The sequence below is a fragment of the Dipodomys merriami genome, unplaced genomic scaffold, assembly GCF_024711535.1.
Source record: "Dipodomys merriami isolate MVZ:Mamm:240054 unplaced genomic scaffold, mDipMer1.0.p SCAF_42, whole genome shotgun sequence".
Taxonomy (NCBI): Eukaryota; Metazoa; Chordata; class Mammalia; order Rodentia; family Heteromyidae; genus Dipodomys; species Dipodomys merriami.
In genome coordinates, this window is record NW_027205826.1 from 2696305 (window position 1) to 2721154 (window position 24850).

The window sequence follows — 24850 nt, forward strand, 5'->3', positions numbered from 1 at the left end:
GGATTTAGGTAACACACCCCAGCCCTGCTCACCGAATCTCATGTAGCTTCACGATCTCATTGGTGACTACCACGAGAACCAGGGACAGGCAACCCAGGAGCCACGTCAGCAGGGGCACATCTTCCAGGCCAAAGTGCACATGGCTATCCCTGTGTGTCCACAGCTGCAGGTCCACAATCGTCTGAACCACCTGACCCAGCAGCCTGCCAAAGAAGGGGGCAGCCGCATGTGAACCCCAAGTCACCTTGCTTCATCCTCTTTTATTTTTTTTTCTGGTCAGTCATAAGTCTTGAACTCTGGGCCTAGGCGCTGTCCCTCAGCTCTTCAGCTCAAGGCTAGCGCTCTACCACTTGAGCCACAGCACCACTTCCGGTTTTCTGAGTGGTTTATTGGAGGTAAGATTCTCACGGGACTTTCTTGCCCAGGCTGGCTTTGAACCATGATCCTCAGCTCTCAGCCTCCTGAGTGCCATGGATGACAGGCGTGAGCCACCAGCGCCTGGCTCCATCCTCTACTTTCTCAGCATGACATTAAGCTGCAGGAGGGCAGTCAGCCCTCTAGCTCTGGCTCACCCACAAGCCTGGCCCTGCCCTGTGACCCTCTCCACCAACACGACTCACACCACAGGCACGGTCACAGCCCACCAGAGGTTCGTCAGGGGACTCTTGCTCCACAAGGGTTTGGTGCGATGCACATGGGTGATAGAGATGAAGACTGGAAAAAAATGGGAGCCCATGGGGTATCAGGCTTCCCACTGGTCCAGGGCCTTGTTCCCCACAGGCTGTCAGCAGCCTCTCCCAGGCAGAGCCCTTACCCGTGTGTAGGACAATCAGGGCGGCAGTGAGCTTCTGGGCTAACAGCAGCCCATTGGCAAAGTCCTCGAACCAGGCTGGAGCCCTGCCATCATTGCTGCCAAACAAAGCAACACGGCTCAGCCTCCCGAGAGGTTGTGGGGAGGTGGGCTGGGGTGGGGAGGTGGATAGTCCCCGAGATGCACCTGCGCAGCATGATGGAGGAGCAGTTGGTAAGGTTCCGGGCTTGGGCGCTGTCACAGAAGCTCTGCAGTGTAAAGCCAAAGCAGATGAGGCACGAGGTGATGGTGAGGCTGAACTTGAGCAAGAAGCAGAGCAGGAAGTAGTGCTGCGTCTGTGGGGGAAGGGAGGCTGGCTGCTCACTCCGTGGCAGCCTTGGACAGGCTCTTAGGGAGTCAGTGGCCAGGCCTGAGAGGAAGGACAAACAGCAGGGACCACACTCCCAGAGAGGACTTTGTCGGCTTTGATTACTACCTCCCCAGGCCAAGTGCCAGTCCTCCCGGTCTCCCGATCTCCCGATCTCCGCAGACCCTTCCAGGTTAGGCCCCCTCCCAGCCCCGCCCCTTGGTCCTCTGTCCATCTCGTATTCCTCCATGAGGCCCTGGTTTGCCAGGTCTGCCTCTCTTACCTTCTTAGGAATGAACTGAAGGTTTTTTCCTGTTGCCATAGACATGATGGAGCTGTGGGGTGGTTTCCCCAGCAGAGAGATGCTGAAAAGCAAGAGTGGGTGAAGGAATGGCAACACCCAGTTCCCATAGAGGAAGCCTTCAGGGAGATGAAGGCTCCTGCACCAGAGGAGATGAGCCCTGAGCGGCCCTTCCAGAACTCGGGGCTCCTCCCACCTGCCCAGGCACAGAAGGGTGCACGGCTCTCACCTGAGCAGAGGGTAGCAAAAGCAGGACAACCACAGGATGTCTGTGGTACTCAGTAGTGGTGGCAGTTGGACCACGCAAGAAAGGAACTAGAGCAGGAAAGAACCCAGGACCCACAATTAGATTTTGGCAAATGAACACGAACCACTGACTCCAGGGCTATGTTGTCCCTTTGTCTAGACAGATGCTCAACTCCTGGCTGAGAGGCACTGGGACCCGAGGGAATACTAATCTGCATTGGAGTCACCTCTGAAAGCTCAGGGGAAGTTACAGAGACCTTGAGGGCCCCTGTGCTGTGCTGCACCCCCAATCTCCCTCCTCAGGTTCCTGTTACTTGTATGAAAGAGCAAGTAGAGAGAGGTAATACCTGCGCTTATCCCCGGCTCACCTGGATGACCACAAGGGTCAGCTGGCACTGCAGCAGGAAGAGGAAGCACTTACGGATGCCATTGGTGGCATGCCGAGCCTAGGGACCGAGAGGGACAGATTATGGCCCAGGCCTGCCTGATCTCTCAGGCCCTACAACTGACAAGCTTCAGCCAAGGGCCACATGCCATGCCTGGGGCGCTCCTGTGAGGAGGGAGCAGAGATAAATTCAACTTCACCTGGCACCGGTGGCTCCCGCCTGTCATCCTAGCTACTCAGCAGGCTGAGATCTGAGGATCACAGTTCAAAACCAGCCGGGGCAGGAAAGTCTGTGAGATTCTTATCCCCAATGAACCACCAGAAAACCAGAAGTGGTGCTCTGGCTCAAGCGGGAGAGTGCTTGCCTTGTGCTGAAGAGCTGAGGGACAGCGCCCAGGCCCAGAGTTCAAGCCCCACGACCAAACAAAAAAAAAAAAAAAATGCAACTTCCTGGGGGAGCTTCACTTGCTCCTCCCACGTGCAGGAAGCATGCGGTCCAGGGGTTCCAGAAGGATCCTGGGTTATAACTACCTCCCCCCTCCCCCCCTGTAGGGTGGGCCCTGTCTCCTACCCCACTCCACCCAGCCTGAGGCCCACCTGCTCGATGAGCCGGATGATGCTGATGGTCTCCTCCTGGCGGAAGGTCAGGGAGCAGGGCAGGCTGTTGAGCTGCCCTGACAGCTGCAGGGGGGAGAGGCCATCCGAGGCCTGGGCCATGCTGGTGCTGGTGGCATAGCCAAAGGTCTCCCAGGAGCAGCGAGATGGGTACAGGGGATCCAAAGCAATGCTGGGCGGGGAAGGAAAAGCTCAGCCATGAGCTGTGCTCTGTGAAGACTTGGGTCTCCCACAAGACGACATCCACCCCTTGCCTCCCACCACGCTCTGGTGCCTGGAACCCAGTCAGGACCAGATCAACCAGGAAACGTGCCCCCCAGCTCCACACAGGCCTGTCAGGGCCCTGACCTGACGTCGCTCTGAAGGAAGAGGCAGCCGTTCCTCAGGTTGGCAGAGCTGCCCAGGCAGCAGGTCACCTCTCCGTATTCCTGCATGATCTTTATCATCTCACACATGGCTGGAGGTGGGCAGGAGGCACAAGGGTCAGGCAGGCAGAGCAGGTAGATGTGCAGGTAGATACCAGCAGAGAGCCACAGGCCGGGGGAAAGGGGGGGACAGAAGGCAATGGGAAGAGGGTCTCTCTTTAAAACAATCCCACCCCATCAATATGAGCATGTGAAAATTGAGTTCTGACTCTGGAATGGGCCTAGCTACATATCAGTTGGCTAGATTTCCCAGCACCCCTCCATCCCTTACACACCCTCCCCCCACCCCCCTCCGCCTGCTCTAGGCTCTTCCACTCCTGTGTCATTTCCCCCTCCTCTACAGCCTACAGATAATGTATGTAGCCCTAGGGAGCTCAGCAGGAGGGGTCGCGGCCGCACTCACTCTCGGGGGTACAGTCAGTGAAGAGAGGCACCAGCAGGGGCACATTGTCGATGTTCTGCAGGTGGGGTCGCACCTGGTGAATGCCCCGGGGCAGCTTGGCCTGCAGGAAGCAAGCGATGACGGATTCAGGATGGGGACCGGGACTCTGTGGAACTCGCCTGCCCTACCCCTCCCTGAGCCAGCCATGGTTACAGAAGGAGCTGAGAAGGCCAGATCCGGCCACCATACCCGGTTGCAGTCCTCCAGGAAGCTGGGGATGTCGCTGTCTGTAGGTTGGAAGCTAATGAGGTCCGAGTGACCCTCCTCCTCCAACAGGAGGAGCCCTTCTGCATCATCCCGGGACACTGTGGAGATGAAAGCATGTTCTTCACTTGGAACCAGCTTCCTAGGGGCTTTTCCCTTGTCTGCAGAGGACAGACACCATCCGCCTCCAGCTTCACTGCTCACCTGCCCACCTCTGCTGCCTACAGGGCACTGGGCCCTTTTCCAGAGGAGTATACATCCTGGGAGGGATGGAGGAGGCTCTTCCTAAGCTGTAGCTCCCAGGAGGGGGAAGTTCCTGCCCAGACCAACCCCCACAAGCCTTTGCTCTCACCCTGGTTCAGGTCATCATGCAGGGAGCCTGCGTGGCTGGGGCTGGAAGGGGGAATCTCAGAGCCGGGCATGTCACCATTGGGTGTGAGAGAGATGTGACAGTTCCAGCCTGTCTCCAGGCCCATCTTTTCTGCAAACACCTGTAAAAGGCAGATGACAGTACATAGACAGATCCAAAAGCCCATGGGGAAAAGGGTCAGTGGGGAAAGATGTGGAGAGTTCTAGCCACCTTGCTTTTGAGCTCGTCCTCCAAAGAGAAGTAGACAAAGCGGATGCAGGCATTAACCAGCCCATCGATGAGGCGTACAATGTCTAGCCGGGCCTGGTACTGAGAGGACACCATGCCCATGAAGATCTGGCCGCTCAGGGCCTGCATGCAGTCTTCTTTCTCCAGCACCTCCCCGATCCCTTCTTCAGGTAGACACAAGACAAAGGCCGGCCAACACATAGCAGGACAGTGGGACATGGCCCAGCCAGGGCACCCAGGAACCAGCAGATTCCAGAGGGAAGCCCATAAGGGCCACACACACACACACACACACACACACACACACATTGATGTCACACCCAAAATCAGTGAGCACATGGGCCCCAAAAGACCACACACAGCCATGCACGCACGCGCACACACACGCAGCCAAGACACATAAAAAAGCCGACAGACACAGGAGAAAACACAATGAAAGAACTCATCAGTCAGGAGGCCATCCTGCAGAACCAGGTAGAACATGGCTCAGCAATTGCCCGGCCCTGCTCCAAGGATAGGGGGCCAGCCCCACCCTCAGCAACCACTTCCGCACACAGTCTCCAGAGTTCCTAAAGCCCCAAGCATACACACTTAAAGGGATGAGGTGGGTTCAGAGACCCACAGTTCCAGCAAGGTCTGTGACCCAAACATTTGTCTGATTCTACTAAGGCTAATGCTCCACAGTGAATGTTGTGATAGCTTTTCAAGAAAACCCTTTTAGGGGCTGGGAAGGTGGCTCAGTGGTAAAGTGATTGCCTTGCATGCATGAGACTCTGGGTTCGATTCCTTAGCACCACATAAGCAGGAAAAGCCTGAAGTGGCGCTGTGGCTGAAGTGGTAAAGTGCTAGCCTTGAGCTGAGGAGCTGAGGGACAGCGCCCAGGCCCAGAATCAGGCCCCACAACTGACAGGAAAAAAAACAAAAAACAAAACAAAAAACCAAACGCTTCCATTCAAGTGTTTGTTTTGTGCCAGTCCTGGGGCTTGAACTCAGGGCCTGGGCACTGTCTCTGAGCTCTTTTACTCAAGGCCAGCACTCTACCACTTGAGCCACAGTTCCACTTCCAGCTTTTTGTAGTTAATGGAGATGAGTCTCACAGATTTTTCCTGCCAGGGATAGCTTTGAACCTTGATATTCAGATCTCAGTCTCCTGAGTACCTAGGATTACAGGTATGAGCCACCAGCACCTAGCTTAAAAAAAAAATGCTTTTAAGCCAGGTGCTAGCGGTTCACACCTGTAATCCTAGCTACTCAGGAGACTGAGATCTGACAAAAAAAAAAAAAAAAAGCTTATATAGATATATATATTAAACCCCCCAAGAAACCTGTGACAGGGGTAGAGTCTATATTTAGATGAGAAAACGTCTCATATCACAGCTAAAGAGTGCCACACTGGTGACCCAGCTCCCACGTGGTGTCCCTGGCTTCTTCTGCCTGACACGATGTCATGGCCGTCCGGGTCCCTCCCACTCCTGGGCTCCCCGGCCCTCCGGAGCCCCCAGCACCGGCCCCCTATTGGACAGAAGTGCACAGTACCATCGGAGCTCCAGCTGTTGCGGCGAGCGTTCTGCTTAATGGGGACGGTGCTGGGCAGCTCACACATGGTGAAGATGCTGCTCTGGCCGGGCACCTGCACCAGCTCAATGCACTTGCCATTGAGCTGGGAGGACAGGGTGCAGTTCATCGGCTTGTAGGCAAAGGCGGAACAGTAGCCGGACAGACAGGCTCGCTGGTAGAAATCCAGCACTTTCTTTCTGCCAGGGGAACAGAGGGGACATAAGGTGAATGGTCCTGCGCTCCTCCTGACTATGGGATGGCGAAGGCCCTCACGCACCTGTCGGAACCTGAAAGGGGGTAGATGTCAGCTCCATCCCAGAAGTCCGTGCAGGCCTCCAAGACCACATCGGCTGTGCCGTGGGAGAGCATCTGCTCCGTGCCTGGTCAGGGTGAAGAGGCCACCCCATGAGACCCAAGCCAGCTCCCCACCTCTCCTCTGACCTGCAGGCCTCCAGAAGAGTGCAAAGGAGCTCCTACCCAAGGAGGGCCAGGCCACCTAGTCACCAAGAGGCCCTGAAACAACCCTGGGCTGGTAATGCAGGCATTTTATGTCCTGTCCTGTGGACAATCTTGTCCTCTGTGAGTCCAGTCCCCAAGACCAGTTCCTGACACACTGTGGGACCTCTATACTTCATCTGCCCTGCCCTCCCTAGAAAAAGACAAGGCAGGGCACAGCCCCCCCCCACCCCCACCTCCCAAGCTTCATGAGGCTGGGCAGGACAACAGTTGGAACCGGTGGACAGCTCACTAGTGGCAGTGTCCTTGATGAAGAGGCTGATCATGTGGCTGAGGGGAGGGCGCCTCTTGGTGATGCAGGAGGGCCGCCCCAGGGACGTCTCCTTCATAGTCTCGGCACTGGGGAGGCGGTAGAGTGCGAGGTGGTTTTCCTGCTTGAAGAGCTCCTTGGCTCCTGGAGTGAAGCCTGTAGACAAGCCTGAGACTCAGGGTTTGTGGGGAGATGCAAGGCTATAACCTCCCACCACCTAACTCCCGCCATAGACAGAATTTAGTCAGCCTAGCCAACTCATTCTGCTTTCCTATCCCAACCATCAGTTAGTTGTCTTCTCAGATTAGGAAGCCAGCCCACAGACCACAATGTCGGTTAAAGGGGGACAGTCAGAAGTTAAGGATGACGCCAGGTACCAGTGGCTCACGCCTATAATCCTAGCTACTCAGGAAGCTGAAGATCTGAGGATCACAGTTCAAAGCCAACCAGGACAAAAAAAGTTGGTAAGACATCTATCTCCAATTAACCAGCAAAAAGTCAGAATTGGAAGTGTGGCTCAAGTGGTAGAGTGCTAGCCCTGAGCAAAAAAGCTCAGGGACAACACCAGGCCCTGAGTTCAAACTCCAGTACCAGCACAAAAAGAAGGAAGAGGAAGAGAAGGAGAAGAAGGAAGAAGGAGGAAGAGGAGGAGGCTGGGCACCATGGTTCACGCCTATAATCCTAGCTACTTTGGAGGCTGAGATCTGAGGACTGCAGTTCAAAGCAAGCCCAGGCAGGGAGAGTCCGTGAGACTCTTATCTCCAATGAACCACCAGAAAACCAGAAGTGGCACTATAGCTTAAGTGGTAGAGTGCTTGCCTTGAGCTGAAGAGCTGAGGTCTAGTGCTCAGGCTCACAATTCAAGCACCATGACTGCCAAGAAAGGAGGAGGAGGAGGAGGGGGGAGGGAGGAGTAGGAAGAAGAGGAGGTGGAGAGGGTAAGGGGGAGGGGGAAGGGGAGGAGCAGCAGCAGCAGCTGCTGCTAAGAGTATCCAATGTTTCTGACAGAATATCATGTCGGGGCTGGGTCTGTTAGGAGGCAGGGCTGGCCTGGTCTGGAAACCCAGCAGCCACCCATGGCAGTCCCACCCCACTGCCACCTCTGTAGCCATACCAATGAGTCGGGCCAGCTCACAGAGGCCCCAGGGCACATGCACCGGCAGCACAGCGCTGTGGCTTTCCTGCAGGGCAATGTTGCACAGGTGGTCTGAGAAGCGGCACAGGCGCTCCGTGACGCTGGCGTTACACAGGTTGAGCAGCACGTTGAGGCCCAGCGGCTTGAGGGAGGTGAGGTGTAGCTGCCAGTTGGAGTCATCGAACTGGATGCAGGAGGGGTTCTGCTGGTCCTGGGACAGGCTCAGCATCTCCAAGTGGTAGTCACACACGAAGTCCTCGGCTTCATAGGGCTCCCCCCCCTCCATCCCAGGCTGGACCTGGGGAAAAGTGGGGGAAGAGGTAGGGGCAGGCCCTGGTTTCCCAAGCAAAGCCTGCAGGAAGATGCAAGTCTGGGGAGAGGGCTGGTATGCATGCTCAGTCCTGTCCTCCAGTCGGCCTCTAGGATAGCAAGAGGCAGTACTGGTAGGACTTGGGCAGCCAATAAGGAAGAAACAACAGGGGTCTTTTTCAGCCAGAGTGTGCTTCAAAGGTTCTAAGGAGGCCAGTGACCTTAGGTGAGAATTAAAGAGAGCTCAGATTATGTTGTACAAGAGGCTCAGAAGAGCTGGGCGCTGGTGGCTCACGCCTGTAATCCTAGCTACTCAGGAGGCTGAGATCTGAGGATCGCGGTTCAAAGCCAGCCTGGGCAAGAAAGACCGTGAGACTCCTATCTCCAATAAACCACCAGAAAACTGGAAATGGCGCTGTAGCTCAAGTGGTAGAGCGCTCGCCTTGAGCTGAAGAGCTGAGGGACAACGCCCAGGCCCAGACTTCAAGCCCCACGACCGACAAAAAAAAAAAAAAAGAGGCTCAGAAGGTGGGCAGGGTGCCTCACACTTGTAATCCTAGCTACTCAGGAGGCTGAGCTCTGCTGATCATGGTTTGAAGCCAACCAGGCAGATAAATCTGAGAAAGTTATCTGCAAGTTAACCAGCAAAACACTGAAAGTACAAAGCTGGGCATCAGTAGCCCATGCTTATAGTCCTAGCTACTCAGAAGGCTGAGATCTGAGGGTAGCAGTTTGAAGCCAAGCCTGAGCAGAAAAGTCCATGAGACTCTTATCTCCAATTAATCACCAAAAAACCTACCAGTGGCACTGTGGTTCAAGTGGTAGAGTGCTAGCCTTGAGCAAAAGGAGCTTAGAGAAAGCACCCAGCTCCGAGTTCAAGCCCCAGGACCAGTGCACCACCAACCCCCCACCAAAAAAGAGAGGTGTGGCCCAAGCGGTAGAACGCTAGCTTTGAGCAAAAAAAAACCAAGGGACAAGACCTGGGCCCTGAATTGAAGAGCCAGTACTGGCACAAAATCAAACAAACAGAGAGGAGACTGAGGCCCAGCCTTAGGAAGTCATCTTGCTGGCCAGGACTGAGGGGAGGGCGGGGGTAAGTGGGGAGGGAGTTGAACACAACTTCTGTACTTTCAGACCCTGCTGGTCCAAGCCAAGCTACACCCCTTGGCAGAAGTGGCTGCCGGGCCTGTGCTGGGTGAAGTGGCTTCCCTCCTCTCACCTTGCTGGGCTCTTCCTCGCCGCCCTCTGTGTCCCTGCTGAAGCTCACGTTGGAGCCGGACAGGTATCTACTGCGGCTGCGCACCTTGTGGGGATGGTAGGTCTCGGCAGGCTTGGGGCCGTCACCAGGCCAGCCACCGTGCTCCTGCTCGTTGGAAAGGTGCAGGGTATTGCTCAGGGAGCCAGAAAGGAGGGCATCTTGTTCATGGGGCTGAGGAAAACAGGAGCACGAGCCTAGGACCAGGGTACTGTGGCATCCACAGACCAGCGAGGTACGTCAGTGCCCAGCCCCTCCCAGCCTGGTCCTGAGGCTCCACCTTAACTACTCAGAAGCAGCCACCAAAGGTGCCCACACCCCTTTCTCCCTCTTGAGCTCTACCCTCTCAGGGTAGGCTCCAAAGGCTACTCAGTCTGGCCCAGATGGGCCCCCAGGAGCTGGCCGTACCTCCTCCTCTACCTCAGGATGGCAGAAGGAGCGGGTGGACAGGTCATCTGTGAGGTCCTCGTGGCTGCTGTGCGGGGGCTCCACCTTCCCGCTGAAGAACAGCACAGTCTCTGGGCTGGGATTTGGCCATGACAGGATCCCCTGTTTGTCTACACAGCATAGAACCTGCAGGGAGAGAGGCCAGGATTGGGAGATGGCTTGGCTTTGGCCCAACTGCCCAGTGGACAGTCCAGACCCCACCAAGACAGGCCATGCTACCCCCCTCCCCTCCATGCAAGGCCCCTCACCGTGACAGAGCCCAAGCTGTGCAGCAGGCTGGCACTGTGGCTCAGCGTTGGAGAGGTCCCCTGGATCACCCTTAGGAAGTGGCCCCAAATACAGCGCAGCATTTCCTGGCAGGAGAGAGAAAATCTGCTTTCTCAGCCTCATTTCCTTGGGGAGCACCTCTAGGGTCAATAGTGGAGAAAGTTCAGGAGGGTGAGGTTCTGGGATAATGTGTCATGTTGGTATGTTAGGGGATCAGGTCTGGATAATCCCTGAGAAGGAGGGTGGGGGTAACAAGGGAAAAAGCTTCCAGAGCCCAGCTGAAGGCTCAAGGCTGTAAACCAAATCTCAGGGTTCCGAGAGGGGGCCTGAGGGTGCAGGGTTTTTGGCTGCAGGTGCCTGGGGCTCACACGGGAGGCTGAGCTCTGAAGATTGCTATTCAAAGCCGGCCTAAAGTAGAGCTGTGGCTCAAGTGCTAGAGTGCTAGACTTGAGCACAAAAGCCCAGGAACAGCAGTGGGGCCCGTCCGCGTACCTGAGAGGAGACAGCTTCTGTGTAACTGCTCAGAGTGTCCTCCGAGAACTTGGCCAGCTGCACAGAGGGGGAAACAAGCCTTGTTCACACAGACCTCCATGCTGCCAGAGGGGCCTACACCTGCGAGGCTCCAACCCTTTTGGTAAAGAGGACCTGGCAATCCTGACTCCCCACTGGTGGAGAGCCAGAAGAGATCTCTCTCCCACGCCCAGGCGGAAACAGGAGGCTGCTCTCTAATGCAAGGGCCTGAGTCCCCAGAGAGCTGCCCAGGGCCTCCAACAGGCTAAAAGCCCAACATGGGGTTGGCCTTGTGCCCCAATTCTCTGGCACAGCCCATGCCTTCTTTTTGTACTATTCTCCCAGAACAACCTACCAGGGAGCTGGGTGAGGCCTTGCTCATCTGGGCCAGGACACGGGCTTCTCCACAGGCGGTTGCCAGCACCCAGAGGACTGGAAAGAGCAGGGGGAGGATGGGCAGCATGCCATTCACCTGGAAAGGAGAGGACCTCACTGCAGGCTCCCAAGGAGTTCCTGGCCTAGAGGCTGCCACAGGGCCGTCCCAAGGAGGCAGGAAGGGAAGGAGAGGAAGGAGGCATTCTTAAACTAAAGCCTAAGGATACTGTGGGTGCAGAGAAAGAAGACAACCAGGGCCATATAGGATACAGAAGCACAAGAGAGAAGAAAGGAGCCTGGAGCTGGTGGCTCAAGCCTGTAATCCTAGCTATTCAGGAGACTGAGATCTGAAGATTGCAGTTCAAAGCCAACCCAGTCAGGAAAGTCCGTGAGAATTATCTCCTATAAACTACTCAGAAAAAGCTGGAAGTGGTGCTGTGGCTCAAGGGGCAGAGCATTAACCTTGAGCACAAAAAAAGCTCAGGGGCAAAGCCCAGGCCCAGAGCTCAAACCCAAGGATCAGGATTTTAAAAAAAGGGAGGGGGGGGTGGCATTCTTGCCTGGAGCTGGAGGAGGGTGTACTGCCAGGAAGTGACCCCAGGAGCACTGAATACGAAGCGCAGGGCGTTGGTGATGAGAAAGCCAGCCTGTGGAAACAGGAAGGGCACAGCCTTAAGACCCTCCCCTAGTGAGGGACCAGATTCCAGGCCGCCTTCCTTTTCCACTCACACCTCAGGCTCCCTCTGGCCCCCTTTACCTGTACTCACATATTCACCTGGACCCAGCCCCATGGCCGCCCCCCTCCCCCATCTGGCCCTCCCCCTGCCCTGTAGAGCTGCCTCACACACCAGGACCACCGGCACAGCATAGTGCAGCATCACCGACTGAACTGTGAACCTCTCGTTGTCCAGAGCAGTGACCGGGCGGGACAGGGCCATGTCCAGGCACCATCTATGGAAAGAGGCAACGCTTAGGCCCTGAGGGGCAAGAAGCCAGAAACCCACACCTGGAAAAAGATTCTGCGGCCCTCGGCCAGACAGGGCTTCACTGAACACGATCAAGGCCTGCGGTTCCCTAAGTGATGCCCTGGGAGCGGAGCTCCGCCCACCTCCAGAGCTGACCCTCAAAGTGCAGTGTAAGGATGCCAAGGGAGGAGCTGAGGGCGGCACCTGCCCTCGGCAGGGCCTGCGGTGGACAAAGCTCCTTCCTTGTCACAAGATGCTCTGGGGAAAAAGATAGCAGGGCAGGAGGGGAGTGGCACCCCACCTGACGTTGTCAATCACAGGGGTCTCCAGGACACGGAAAAGTCGGTGCTGCTGGGGGTTCTGTGGCCCTTTCTTCACTTCCCCCCGGGGCGAGGGCGGTGGAGAGAAAGGGGGGAACAGATCTCCCGGCTCCAGGACAATGTGTTCGTCATCCTGCGGGCAGTGATGGGGAAAGGGCTCTGTCACAGGCCACTCTTCCTGGACAATGCTGGCTAAGTGGAATGGCCCTCAGGGTCAGTAACTAGCCCCTAGCAAAGAGCCTGTCCGGGTGGGACTTGTGGAATTTGGGAGCCTCCTTGAAGATCGAGAAGAAACAGCACAGGAGGAAGAAGAAGAGGCTTCACCTTTTTCCTGAGAACCCAGGAGCCCTTGCAAAGCCTACGAGCTAGCTAGGAAGTTTCAGGACAGCCCCCCACAACCCCAGGTACCAGTGGCTGTCCCAGTAGTTCCCTGGGAGGAAGCAGCCTCTAGCTACCTTGATTCCCCTTAGAGAGGCAAAGGACTCCTGGCCGGGCCTCAGGGCTATGATGTCTCCTTCTACCAACAGGCTGACAGGCAGGTTGACCAGATGACCATCTCTGTAGGCCCAATGTAGAGACCAGGAGGGTGCAAAGGGCATGTGGAGGTCAGGATACAAGGCATTTGGCCACTTGATTTCCTTGCCATCCCTGAGGGCATCTGATGAGAAGAGAAAGAAACCACCCTTCTCATCCAGGCCAGGCCGCACCCCCCAGCCCCCCACCTGCTCTTTGCTCCTTCTCAGGCCTACACAGCCCACTCCATGCATGCAAATGCTTTCCCTGTGTTAATGCTTTCCCGATGAAGCCTTCCTCAAGCAGTTCCAGCTGGGAGGTTCCACCAGGTGAACACATGGTAACTGTGGGAGCTTGGGAAATGGGGTGAACCTAGCAGCTGGGGTGATGAGAGGTGGTTTCCACACAAAGAGAACATTTGGGATGGGTCAGGAAGAAGGAGTAAGATTCGGTTAGCTGGTGATGAAAAGGGAGAAGCTGGGGTTGGAGGCAGGGCTCAGTTGGTGGAGCGTTGATCAATAAGTGGAAGCATCAGGTATCGAGTTTGAGTCCCAGGAAGGGGTGGGGGTGGGGGGAGAAGCTAGCTAAGCAGAGAAGAGCAGGACAGAGGCCCAGCAGGATATCTCACAGGGGGCTAGGCAGGATGGATGAAGGGTTATAACAGGATGATGAACAGTAACAGAAGAAACTGGACCAAAAGGCCAGAGCCTGTAGCAGGGGCTTTGGTAAGCCACATGGGACATCTGGGATGGCTTAGAAAAGTAAGAAGGACCCCGCTGATGGCTTCTAAGCAAGAGACTAAGCTCCTGAGAATCATGGCCCAGCTTTCTTAGTCATCTTGGTCTCCCAATGTCTGGCACATAACTGCAATTACCATTTCAGAATGAATAAATTCTCACTTCATATTTAATTTTGCCCTGCCCAGTATGATCAGAGAAAAGTTCACTGGGAGCAGGTGGTGGTGCTTCTCTGACACCCACTGCCATGTTCCTCTGGAAAGTAGGAACCACGATCTCTACAAAGAGCCCAACAAACCCTCAACCAATGGCCAGAGCTTCTTTTTTTTTTTTTTTTTTTTGGTCAGTAGTGGGACTTGAACTCTGGGCCTGGGCGCTGTCCCTCAGCTCTTCAGCTCAAGGCGAGCGCTCTACCACTTGAGCTACAGCGCCACTTCCGGTTTTCTTGTGGTTTATTGGAGATAGGAGTCTCACAGTCTCTCCTGCCCGGGCTGGCTTTGAACCGCGATCCTCAGATCTCAGCCTCCTGAGTAGCTAGGATTACAGGCGTGAGCCACCAGCGCCCGGCTTGGCCAGAGCTTCTTAAACACTGGCTTGACTGAAGGAGGTGAGCAATGCCCCTTTCCTTTAGGAAACGGCCATCTTGGGCTTCCAGTCCTCAACCTGGATTCCCATTGGTATCTCCTATCTCCTATCCCCAGCCCAGTACCATCAGACAAAGGCATGCTTGGGAGAAAATGTCTCCACCGTCCTCCCACCAAGAGACAGTGTCTCTTTGTTGGACAACAGTAGCAAGCCCACAGTGCCACCATCAGCTTCCTGCCTGCTCAGGCCACTGCCTGGGACCCACAGCCAATCTGGAAGTACTCACTACCCTGCTCAAGAGTGGCTGGGGTAACTTCCATCCCTCTGCATGATGATGCCGTCTCCCTGGGATGCCCTTAGGGCTCCTCTGACACATCCTAGGGTGTCTTTCCCATCAAGCAGCCTGACTCTTGACCTCACCTTGGATTTGGTCAATGATCCCCTGAAGCCTGCGCTCCACCTCCTGGCGCTTCAGCCGATCTTGCCGTCCGATGAGGATGAGGTTCAGAAGCAGCAACAGAAACAATGCGGAAGCATTCACCAGTTCCACCCCGTGGCTGGTATCAGAGAACACAGAGAATATGATGCATTTCCAAGGAGCAAACCCTTGCCCACCCTCCCCCAGATAGGCCCCAGAACCCAAAATGCCACCCTCTTCCACTGGTCCTATTTAGTTATTTATTTTTGTCAGTCTTGGAGCTTGAACTCTGGGCCTGGGCACAGTCTCTGAGCTGTTCATCTCAAGGCAAGTGCTCTAGCACGTGAGTCACAGCACCTCTTCTGGTTTTCTGGTAGTTAATTGGAGATAAGAGTCTCATGGACTTTCCTGCCCAGTCTGGCTTTGACCCGCAATCTTCAGGTCTCAGCCTCCTGAGTAGCTAGGATTACGGGTGTGAGCCACTGACGCCTGGCTGGTCCATTTTATTTATTTAATTTTTTTTAATGCAAGTATTGGGGCTTGAACTGAGGGCCTGGTGCTATCCCTTAGCTTTTCTGCTCAAAGCTGATGCTCTACCACTAAAGCCACAGCTCCACTTTTGGCCTTTTGCTGGTTAATTGGAGATAAGAGTCTCATGAACCTTCTTGCCCAGGCTGGCTTGAACCGCAATTCTCAGATCTCAGCCCCCTAAGAAGCTAGGATTACAGGTGTGTAACCCTGGTGCCTGGCTTTACTGGTCCTTAAAAGGATGATCTCATTTGCTTCCTGATTCCAGGGAACCCTTGTCCCTTGTCAAGGGACAAGAAGAACATTCTTACATAGGAGCCTATTGAAGGGGCAGCTCTGGGAGTAGCAGGCCTCAGAGCCTGGGGGCATCTTAGCGGGAAGAGTGGGCAGTTACAGCAGCTGTGGAGCCTGTTTACCTGCCTGCTGGCATCTTAGAGGGAAGAGTGGGGCCTTGCGGTAGCTGTGGAGCCTGTTTACCTGCCCGCTGGCTGGCCTCCCCAACAGCCCAGCAGCAGCAGCACGGCCAGCAGCATGAGCAGGGCCCCCGGCCAGTGGAAACACGAACAACGGTTACGGAGGTGCAGGAAGCTGCTTCTCCACGCCTCCTAGGGAGTGAAGTATGGGAGTGAGCGCCTGGCCAACCCCACTACAGTCCTGTGCCTCCCAACCCCATGGCCACCTTGGTCCAATGCCTTTGAACTCAGGTGGGGTCGAGCCTGCTGGAGGCTGGACTACTCCAGCAGGTAAAGGTCAGGGCATCACTCTGGACCTTAACTTGTGATCTGCATTGCAAGCTTGGTTAAGTCTTCCTGCCCGGGGGGACAGGGCACACCACGGCTCTGGGGAGTGGCCTCCCACACCTCTCTCCCATCCCACTCAGACTCCAGCCTCCCTGAAGAAGTCTCACCTTCCACGTAAGGAGTTTCTTCTGCTCTTTGAGGTGTCCCTCCAACACAGCCTCCAGCTGTTCCTTCAGGACACTGAGTGCCTTCCGGGTGGACAGGCCCAGGGCCAAGGGGGGCTCGCCCTGCAGGAGAGCCAGAGGTGGTCAGTGTCTCCCCTGTCCCCAGCTCTCCATTCCTGGCTCCACCTATCCCCTCTTATTCCCTAGGGGTCCTTCCTTTTCCACCTGACTCTGCCTCCCTTCCCCTATCAGCTCGTGCCCCTCAGGACCTAACCAGGGAAAAATCACTTTAAATTTGAACACAATTTTTTTGAGGGGAGGGGGGAGTCCTGGGGCTTGAACTTAGGGTCTGGGCACTGTCCCTGAGCTTTTTGCTCAAGGCTACCACTCTACCACTTGAGTCACAGTGCCACTTCCAGACTTTTCTGTATGTGTGGTACTGAGGCATCGAACCCAGGGCTTCATGAATGCTAGGCAAGCACTCCACCACTAAGCCACATTCCCAGCCCATGAAGACAATTTTTTAAATGTTTAAGGTCATAGTGCTTTATTCTTGAAAGACAAATTGAAAAAAAAACAAAACAAAACTAGCCAGGCACCAGTGGCTCATGCCTGTAATCCTAGCTACTCAGGAGGCTGAGAGCTGAGGATCACAGTCCGAAGCCAACTCAGGCAGACAAATCCATGAGACTCTTATCTCCAATTAATCACCAAACATCCAAGTGGTAGAGTGCCAGCCTTGAGTAAAAAAGCTCAGGGACAACACAGAGGCCTTGAATTCAAACCCTAACATTGGCATGAAGCATAAACAAGTGAACCAAACCAAGACCTAAAAATGACTTTCTCCATTCAGTGTTTTCTTTCTTTTCTTTTTCTTTTTCTTTTTTTCTTTCTTTCTTTCTTTTTTTTTTTTTTTGCCAGTCCTGTGACTTGAACTCAGGATCTGGGCATGTCCCTGAGCTTCTTTTGCTCAAGGCTAGCATTCTACCACTTGAGCCACAGCACCACTTCTGGCTTGTTCTGTGTATGTGGTACTGAGGAATGGAACCCAGGGCTTCATGCAGGCTAGGCAAGCACTCTACCACTGAGCCACATTCCCAACTAGAAATAACCTAGAGATATATTTCATTATGCCTTGGAAGATATAAAAAAAAAAAAAGTGCCACCTTCCAGTACCACCATCTTGAGAGACTCTTTTTTTTGTTGCTGTTGGTCGTGGGCCTAGGCGCTGTCCCTCAGCTCTTCAGCTCAAGCAGAGCACTCTACCACTTGAGCCACAACGCCACTTCCCCCTTTTTCTGCTTATGTGGCACTGAGGAATCGAACCCAGAGCCTCATGCATGCAAGGCAAGCACTCTACCACTGAGCCACCTTCCCAGCCCCTTTACTCTTATAACCACAAAATACTAGGCAGGATATAACTCAGAAAAGAAAAAAAGACAGCTGTTCCCAAGAAAAGACAGTGCTACAACTTGGCCATACTCCTTGGTCACAGTGGCTGGCCAGAATCCAGAGTAGACAGAGATGGCCCCAGATCCCATGGGGACCAGACATATTATCTTGATGGACCTCATAGCCAGTCCACTTCTGGCTGAGACCTGAGCATTCTGGTTTTTCCCCCTTCTTGGACTCAGGCTTTCTTCACCCTCTGTTAGCACAACAGCCCATCCAGAGGCAGCTTGCCAACTGTTGTACGTTTCCAGGGCAACCTGAGCCACAGTTCTGGATTCACTCACCACTCGTATGCTTACAATTCAGAATCTACATTTCATCTCCAGCCTGACCTCTGCCCCTAATATAAACCCATCTATTCACCTGCCGCACAGCTGTTTCACAGGGATGGAAGTCTGGATGTCCCAAATCCTGAATTCCCCATGGGCCTCAGTGCCAATCACTTCTCTTCCCACATTGCCTCTGCCTGTTCCCAGACTCTGGCCTTCCATGCCTCTTCCTGTCCCCAATCTACCTTCTCCAGATCTGTGTAATGCTCGAGGCAGGATAAGCACACCCCCTCAGCGGACACCTTAACCTTGGAAACCACTCTGCCTGTTAGAAAAGACCCTGCTCTTCTGGCTCACAAGCAGATTCCTCTCTCTATGCACTTCCTGGGCAAGGATACACTCACCACGCCAGACAACTCTTCTTCAAGACAACTTCAACGTCACCTCCTCTGAGCTATTTTCCCCAAACCCAAGGCTGCTCTGCAGAAGGACATTTGTGTTCGTTCTGATGGCACAGAGGCGACCTCGTTCTTGGCCTATTCTTATGGAGTCCTGATTCTCCATTTACATGGCTGGCTCTCCCAGTAGACTGCATATTCCTAGAAAACATATACAAACTTCTTCTACCTCTATGGAACCACTAAAGACAGTGCCTGGCATGCACACAAGCTCGGGGAATAACTGTTGAATGAATGAGTAAATGAAGTAGATTTACTAGTCCTACTGACGCTACAGACTGCAACTGTCAACCCAAAAGATCTGCAGTAGGAACACTTGGAGCTAACACACATGTCCAGGCCCCCTCCTGGATGTACCCAGTGGAAATTAGGGGGAAGGGGGGAATGAAGCCGATGTCAGGATCAGTCTGATGCACAGATCCCCTGTCTGTGCAGCACTAAGGGAAAGAAAGGACAGCCTCAATACTGTAAGGCACCAAGGCTATTGACAGAAGACTACAGGCCAGAGACTGTGGGTTACACTACCCTGGCTTCCTGGCCTCCCTGCCCACTGCCTCTACTCTGACAACCCCAGGACTCCCTCCCCAGGGGCCTGAGCTGGCTTCATCTGCTGCAGCTTTCCCTCCCTGCCTGGCTTCATAGGGGCCTCTCCCTCTCTGTGGGAACTTGGCCTTGGCCCCAATAGGGTTCATGCCTTTACCACTCTAAGAGGCAGCTAGGCCTAAGGGACAAGATTTGAGTGCCACACACCTGGCATTATGGGATGCACCTAAGTGGAACCACCAATGTCACCTACCACCATGTGTTTTAGCTTCCAGAGTGGGCTCAGCATCAAGATTTCCAGAGCTCCCTCACCTAAATTTCACCTAACCCCTCTCTCCACAGCAGCTTTGGATGGGCAGATAAGAGCTGTTTTTTCCCAGAGGCAATAAACTGGTTATTTTTGCTCAGGAAGAAATGACCTCTGGATGGGAGCCCAATGTCTAGCCTGGGTAAATACTATCTTCCCAGACACCAGTAGGATCATGGTATTCCCGGAGGTCAGGGATCAAGATAAATGAATGACAAGGGAGGCTAGGGTCTGTCCCTCAGTCTCCTACAGTTCCTGACCATGAAGGAAATTGCTCCTCAGGGAGACTATAAGTGGGGAAGACAAATGGGAAAAGGAGCCTCTAGGCTTTCTGGGATCTACAGAGCTAGACCACACCAGTGATACCTGTTCCCGCCCCCAAAGGAAGAGGGCTGGGCCCTGGGTGAGAAGCCAATCCTCTAGCACCTTCCTGCACACTGCCCCTTCTCCTCTTGGGCTCAGCCTTCTAGTCTTCCTCTCTTCAGCGTATTCAAGAGATCTGGGATAGAAACAATGGACTAGCCAAGGCCAGGCCTCTAGAAATGGTCAATCACAAAACATACCGGAAGCAGGAAGGGCTGGCTGGCAGAGGTGAAGGCTGTACCTGAGATAGAGATTGGGAGGGAGAAAGGAAGGAAGGGCTAGGCAAATAACAGATCACCACTGGGTCATCTAGAAAACCACGTGGCCTGGAGCATGGATAGTATGTATGTCCAAGAAGAAAAAGTTCCCAGGAGGCAGAAAAAAGCTGTGAGGGTTCCGTCAAAGCCAGGAATATGACCCTGCTCTAGCTAGTCATCAACCTTCCTGAGTCATACAGTGACATCTTTGTATGTGTCAGTTGTGAGGCAGGGACTTGAACTCAGGGCCTGGGTGCTGTCCCTGAGCTTCTTTCGCTCAAGGCTAGTGCTCTACCACTTGGAGCCACGGTGCCACTTCTGGTTTTCTGGTGGTTAATTGGAGATAAGAGTCTCACAGACTCGGGGCTGGGAAGTTGGCTCAGTGGTAGAGCGCTTGCCTTGCATGCTTGAGGCCCTGGGTTCGATTCCTCAGCACCACATAAGCAAAAAGAAAAAAGCCGCAAGTGGCACTGTGGCTCAAGTGGTAGGGCGCTAGCCTTGAGCTGAAGGGCTGAGGGACAGCGCCCAGGCCCAGCGTTCAGGCCCCACAACCGGACCAAAAAAAAAAAAAAAAAAAGAGTCTCACAGACTTTCCTGCCCGGGCTGGCTTTGAATCAAGATCTATCAATCTCAGCCTCCTGAGTAGCTAGGATGACAGGTGTGAACCAGTGGAAATCCTGACTTTGGCTGCCCCCTTCCAGGAAACCCTATGTCCAGGACCCTCTTGCCTGCGGAGTTACTCCCTCTCCACCAGCTCCAGGTACTCTGTTCCTCTCCAGGTGGAGGGGGCATGGGCCAGAGGGTAGTAGATGTACCAGGACAGGACACCTGCAGAGCCGTCTGCCTCTGTCTGCCCCACATGTCCTGTCTGGCCAGGGGCACCAACTCCAGACAGGGGATTAAAGACAGCACAGAGGAGGCAAAATAAGCCATTCTGTAATTACATGCTGCTGAAGGAAGCGCCTGCCCACACAGACGGGTCCTGTGGTGAGGACTGGGTCTTCTGGGCCAGCCTGCTTGCCATAAGGGTTCAACCAAGTGGCTCCAACTGCCAAGCTTGTTCAGTTCACCCGCTGTGGCAGGATGGCCTGAGTCTGCTTTCCCTCATTGTGCCTCAGTTTGCCAGTCTGACCAAAGAGGCAGAACTAAGGAGTTCAGTGGGGGGGACTAAGAGAGATTCCAGGCCAGCCAGCTGGAAGCAGGCACTGACAGCCCTTCTCGGCAGAGAACTAAGCACGGCGCCCATCTCTGGGCATCCATGGAACCTGATCTGAGCTCCTATTCTCTGAGAAATAAATAAGAACTTAAGTTAATACCATGTGAGGTTTGCTTTTCTTGCCTACTAAGGCCAAGAATGATGAGAGAGAGAAAACAAAATCTGAACCAGGCGCTGGTGACTCATACCTGTAATCCTAGCTACTCAGGATCTGGATCACAGTTCAAAGCCAGCCCAGGTAGGAAAGTCTGTGAGACTCTTATCTCCAATGAACTACCAGAAAACTGGAAGTGGGGCGGTGGCTCACGTGGTAGAGTGCTAGCCTTGAGCTGAAGAGCTCAGGGACAGCGCCCAGGCCCAGAGTTCAAGACCCACAATTGACAAAAAAACAAAAAAAATCTGATGTGGCCTTATGTGCTCAAAGGTAGCAAAAGACTCCTCCTGCTTCCCCAATGGAATGAGGGCTCCACCCAGAGGAGCCGGGAGAGGAGGAGGCTGGAGCGTCTCACACAGAACCAGTCCCATCCCAAGCCACTACCTGAAGCAAGGCTGAGAACTGCCTGAGGAGGGAAGGAAGTCCTTTTTCTCTCTGTTTTGTCACTTCAGGGGGCGCTGGCAGGACACAGGGATTTGGAGGGACAACATGCGGGTAAATATACCATGTGTGACAAACCCCAACCACAGAAATCGCCCACTGAGCAGGACCCGCTGTCAAGATGTCAAGCTGAGAGCTAACATACCTGAGCTCCCTGCCACCCATCTTGGCCAAGTTTCTGGGGTGTCACAGAGCCAGAAACCCTCGGCCCCTGGCCCAAGGCCTTGCAGAACTCCTCTGAGGTTCTCTGAGCCATATTGACTGTTTTTTTCTTCCTATTCTACCTATTTCAAGAGCAAAAGAATTGAGGCTCCTAGGCTCAGGTAGGTTTTTAATTTAGACTCTGACCCATTTCAAGCAGAACCAGTTTGTGATTGGTTGCGGCCCCTCCTCTAGATTCCTCCATCATGGCCTTCTTAGTCAGTGCAGGCAGAAGGAGAGGGACTCAAAGCTCAGCTCCGTACAATTCTCAAGTCATCGAAGCTGAGATTCAGCCGCTCTCGTGTTTCTGAGTTTGACACAGCCGGACTTGTCTGCAGCCGGAGAAATCAAAGGCAGAGCAGAGCCACATCCTTTTCTTCCTCCTCCTTCCAGGTTCACACTGACCTCAGCCCTTTCTCACCTCTCTTCTTCCCCAGCTCCTCCAGCCACCAAGACCTGGGAGGAAAGCATGCCAGCCCCAGAGCTCCTGCTGTTACCATGTGGATCCGTGAAATCCAAGGTCCCTTCTCTGGCTCTAAGAAGGGATGGCATTCAGGCCTTAAGCTTCTGTCACCTGTACATAGAGCCCTGGGACCTAGTACCCCTTGGGAGAATGTCCCTCTGGAAGGCTTCAGCTCCAGGCCTCCTATGGTTGGAATGAGGCAGCTTGCTAACAGTTCCAAAATACTGCTGACTTTCTGATTCAGTCTCAATTTCCTTTCAAAGTGCTGGATCCCCACACTCATTCTAGTCTGCTTTCCAGCCTGCATCATCTTTAGAACTCCTTTGGCAAGCACTAACCCACCTCCCCCGAAACACCCTCACTAAGCAGGAAGGAGACATCATTCAAAGAGCCACGGAAGCCTTGGAAGGCTGGAATACTCACTGTGCTGGGTTTGCCCTGCTGGGGCATCCATAGTTCTGCCTGCTTGAAGAGCATGGGGCAGAGCCCGAGGGACCAGCAGTCAGCTACAGCAACTTCCAACACAGCCCTCGAAGAGAGAGGGAGGGGCAAAGCAGGAAGCCAGCAGAGTGGGTGAGGGAGGGCAAGAAGAGCGTGAGAGAAGAGGGGAGCAAGCTGGAGCGTGCGTGCATGCGTGCGTGTGTGCGTGTGTGTGTGTGTGTGTGTGTGTGTGAGCAATGAGCCCAATGCTGCAGAGAACCAGGCACAGCCGAGCAGACCTTCAATCTGCTGATTAATTCAGCCTATTTCCAGTCACGCTGCAGATTCAGGGAGGGAGGAGGAGGTGGCAGCAGGCTGCAACAGCAGCCCTGGAGGGAGGGAGGGAGGGAGGGAAGGAGGGAGGGAGGGAGGGAGGGAGGGAGGGAAGGAGGGAGAGATGGAAGAAGGAAGGGAGGGGGGAAAAAAAAGAAGCATTGAGGAGAAAATTTGTCTGATGCTCTGTCAGATGCCCGGAGCTTGCCTCCTCTCTAGAGGAGGCCACTGCAGGGTGTACAGAGGATATGCAGAGTATGGACAGATGGACAGAAGAACAGATAGACAGACAGGAGGAGTAGCCGCCAAGAACCTGGGTCTATGAGAGCTATTGCTGGTATACAGAAGGACTTAGGGACACAAATACGGGCTCTCTTCCTAGACTACCTGTCCACTAGCTCCAGGTTACCAGATGAGGCTGGAAATCCCACCTTGGGTATACCCATCACCCCTAAAACTCCCCAGTCACTCAGAGCATGGCGGGGCACGGGGAGGGCGAAGGGAAGCAGTGCCTTATTAATAGCAGTACATCCTGTGTGGAGGGGAAGAAGGCTGGCCATTGGGAAGGTTCCAGCAGGAACTTCCAGGAGGGAAGAGCAAAGGGCCAGGAAGCTTGTGGAAGGAAGAACCCAGCAGAGAGCAGAAGGCAGAGCCAGCTGGAAGGAGGTATCCAGCACCCTCCCCCAGGTGGCAGGGATACCCCACCAGCAGCTAAGCCATGGGGGGAAAAACTCCATGTATACATACCCACCCCATGGCTGCTGGGATCAGGGGCTGCCTGGGTACATCCAGGCTGTTTCTCCCAGGCAGAAAGAGGCCAGTTCCCTGGGGCATCAAGCAGGGCCTGGTGGATTGGGGGTGGGAGGTTCCAAAAGCATGGCTCTCAGCCCCCCATCGGACTCTCAGCACAGGCCCTCTGGATGAAGGAGGGACTGAGGCACCGCAGGGGGGGTGGGACATTTCTCTGCACAGGCCAGGCTGTCCTTAGGATGGGGTTGCTCCACCCCAGGGAGTCCAGACAGCCTACCAGGTCCCCCAGTGGAGGGCAGGCTGGAGGCTGAGTGCATTCCTCCAGGGCCCTCTGTCTCCTAGACGACACCATCATGAGCTGCAGAGAGGGGAAGAGCAAACCCCACAAGCACAAGCCAGGCGTTCCCCTCCCCCTAGCGAGCTTGTGGAGCTCCCTGTGGAGCCCCTTGCCAAACACAGAGCTGAATGGGGACAGAGAGGAGGGGCTGGGCAGTCCAGAGGTTAAGGACAGGAAGTCTCCCTGGGAAACAGGAAAGGGAGGTGGACAGGGTCAGCTTCCACACAGGTCACTGGGAAACTGTCAGTTGTAGCTAAAGAGAAAGATGCCAGTCTGCCAGTCCCCTACCCATAGAGGAACCACAGGTCAGCTGGTACTCTGAGGAGGAGGAATGGGCATCAGGACAGTCCTCTCCCCCCTCTGCCGTCCTCCCATCACCCACTTCAGTGACAGGAAAGTGGGGCCCTGCACCTCAGAAGTAGAACCTGGGCTGTCACTGCTATGGATGGGGCTTCAAGACAGGCTCAGAACTGGCAGGTCTAAAAGAGGAGGGGGAGGGGTGCCAAAAGTCATCCAGTAACAACCAAACCAATGCTGGCTAAGCCTGGGACCCAAAGGCCATCTGATCACCAACTGCTACTGCACCAGCTCAGTCCCACTTTTTTTTTTTTTTTTTTTTTTTTTTTGGTTGGTCCTGGGGCTTGAACTCTGGGCCTGGGCACTGTCCCTGAGCCACAGCGCCACTTCCAGTTTTCTGGTGGTTTGTTTGAAGGTAAGAGTCTGATGTTCTTGCCCAGGCTGGTTTTGAACCATGATCCTCAGATCTCAGCCTCCTCAGTAGCTAGGATTACAGGCATGAGCCACTGCGCCTAGCTCCAATTCCACTTTTCTAAGATACTTTCTTCTGTTGTGTTTTTTTTTCTTTTTGTGCAGGTACTAGGGCTTGAACTCAGAGCCTGAGCACTGTCTCTTAGCTTTTTCT

The 24850-nt window shown here is 54.4% G+C and overlaps 1 protein-coding gene across 8 annotated transcripts in view; it reads right to left on the reverse strand.

The window, feature by feature from the left end:
* The window catches only part of Tmem94 (transmembrane protein 94), a 40795-nt gene that overhangs the window by 1232 nt on the left and 14713 nt on the right, over positions 1-24850 (reverse strand). The window contains exons 1-30 of one of the 8 annotated variants that reach the window (XM_069993023.1): positions 22512-22860; positions 15968-16087; positions 15538-15665; positions 14535-14671; positions 12735-12937; positions 12261-12412; positions 11843-11945; positions 11555-11641; positions 10975-11091; positions 10602-10658; positions 10091-10195; positions 9816-9968; positions 9360-9569; positions 7811-8129; positions 6679-6852; positions 6208-6310; positions 5910-6127; positions 4356-4534; positions 4128-4266; positions 3761-3876; positions 3533-3632; positions 3053-3161; positions 2687-2876; positions 2073-2150; positions 1688-1773; positions 1441-1522; positions 998-1146; positions 815-909; positions 621-714; positions 33-203 (exon numbers count right to left, since the gene is read on the reverse strand). In XM_069993023.1, the coding sequence (XP_069849124.1) occupies positions 33-203; positions 621-714; positions 815-909; positions 998-1146; positions 1441-1522; positions 1688-1773; positions 2073-2150; positions 2687-2876; positions 3053-3161; positions 3533-3632; positions 3761-3876; positions 4128-4266; positions 4356-4534; positions 5910-6127; positions 6208-6310; positions 6679-6852; positions 7811-8129; positions 9360-9569; positions 9816-9968; positions 10091-10195; positions 10602-10658; positions 10975-11091; positions 11555-11641; positions 11843-11945; positions 12261-12412; positions 12735-12937; positions 14535-14671; positions 15538-15665; positions 15968-16087; positions 22512-22565 (4028 nt within the window). In that variant the 5' untranslated portion in view covers positions 22566-22860. Of the gene's footprint in view, positions 1-32; positions 204-620; positions 715-814; positions 910-997; positions 1147-1440; positions 1523-1687; positions 1774-2072; positions 2151-2686; positions 2877-3052; positions 3162-3532; positions 3633-3760; positions 3877-4127; positions 4267-4355; positions 4538-5909; positions 6128-6207; positions 6311-6678; positions 6853-7810; positions 8130-9359; positions 9570-9803; positions 9969-10090; positions 10196-10601; positions 10659-10974; positions 11092-11554; positions 11642-11842; positions 11946-12260; positions 12413-12734; positions 12938-14534; positions 14672-15476; positions 15666-15967; positions 16088-22511; positions 22861-24850 lie in introns of those variants that run through there. The other 7 variants (XM_069993022.1, XM_069993021.1, XM_069993025.1 and 4 more) reach the window with 7 other exon arrangements.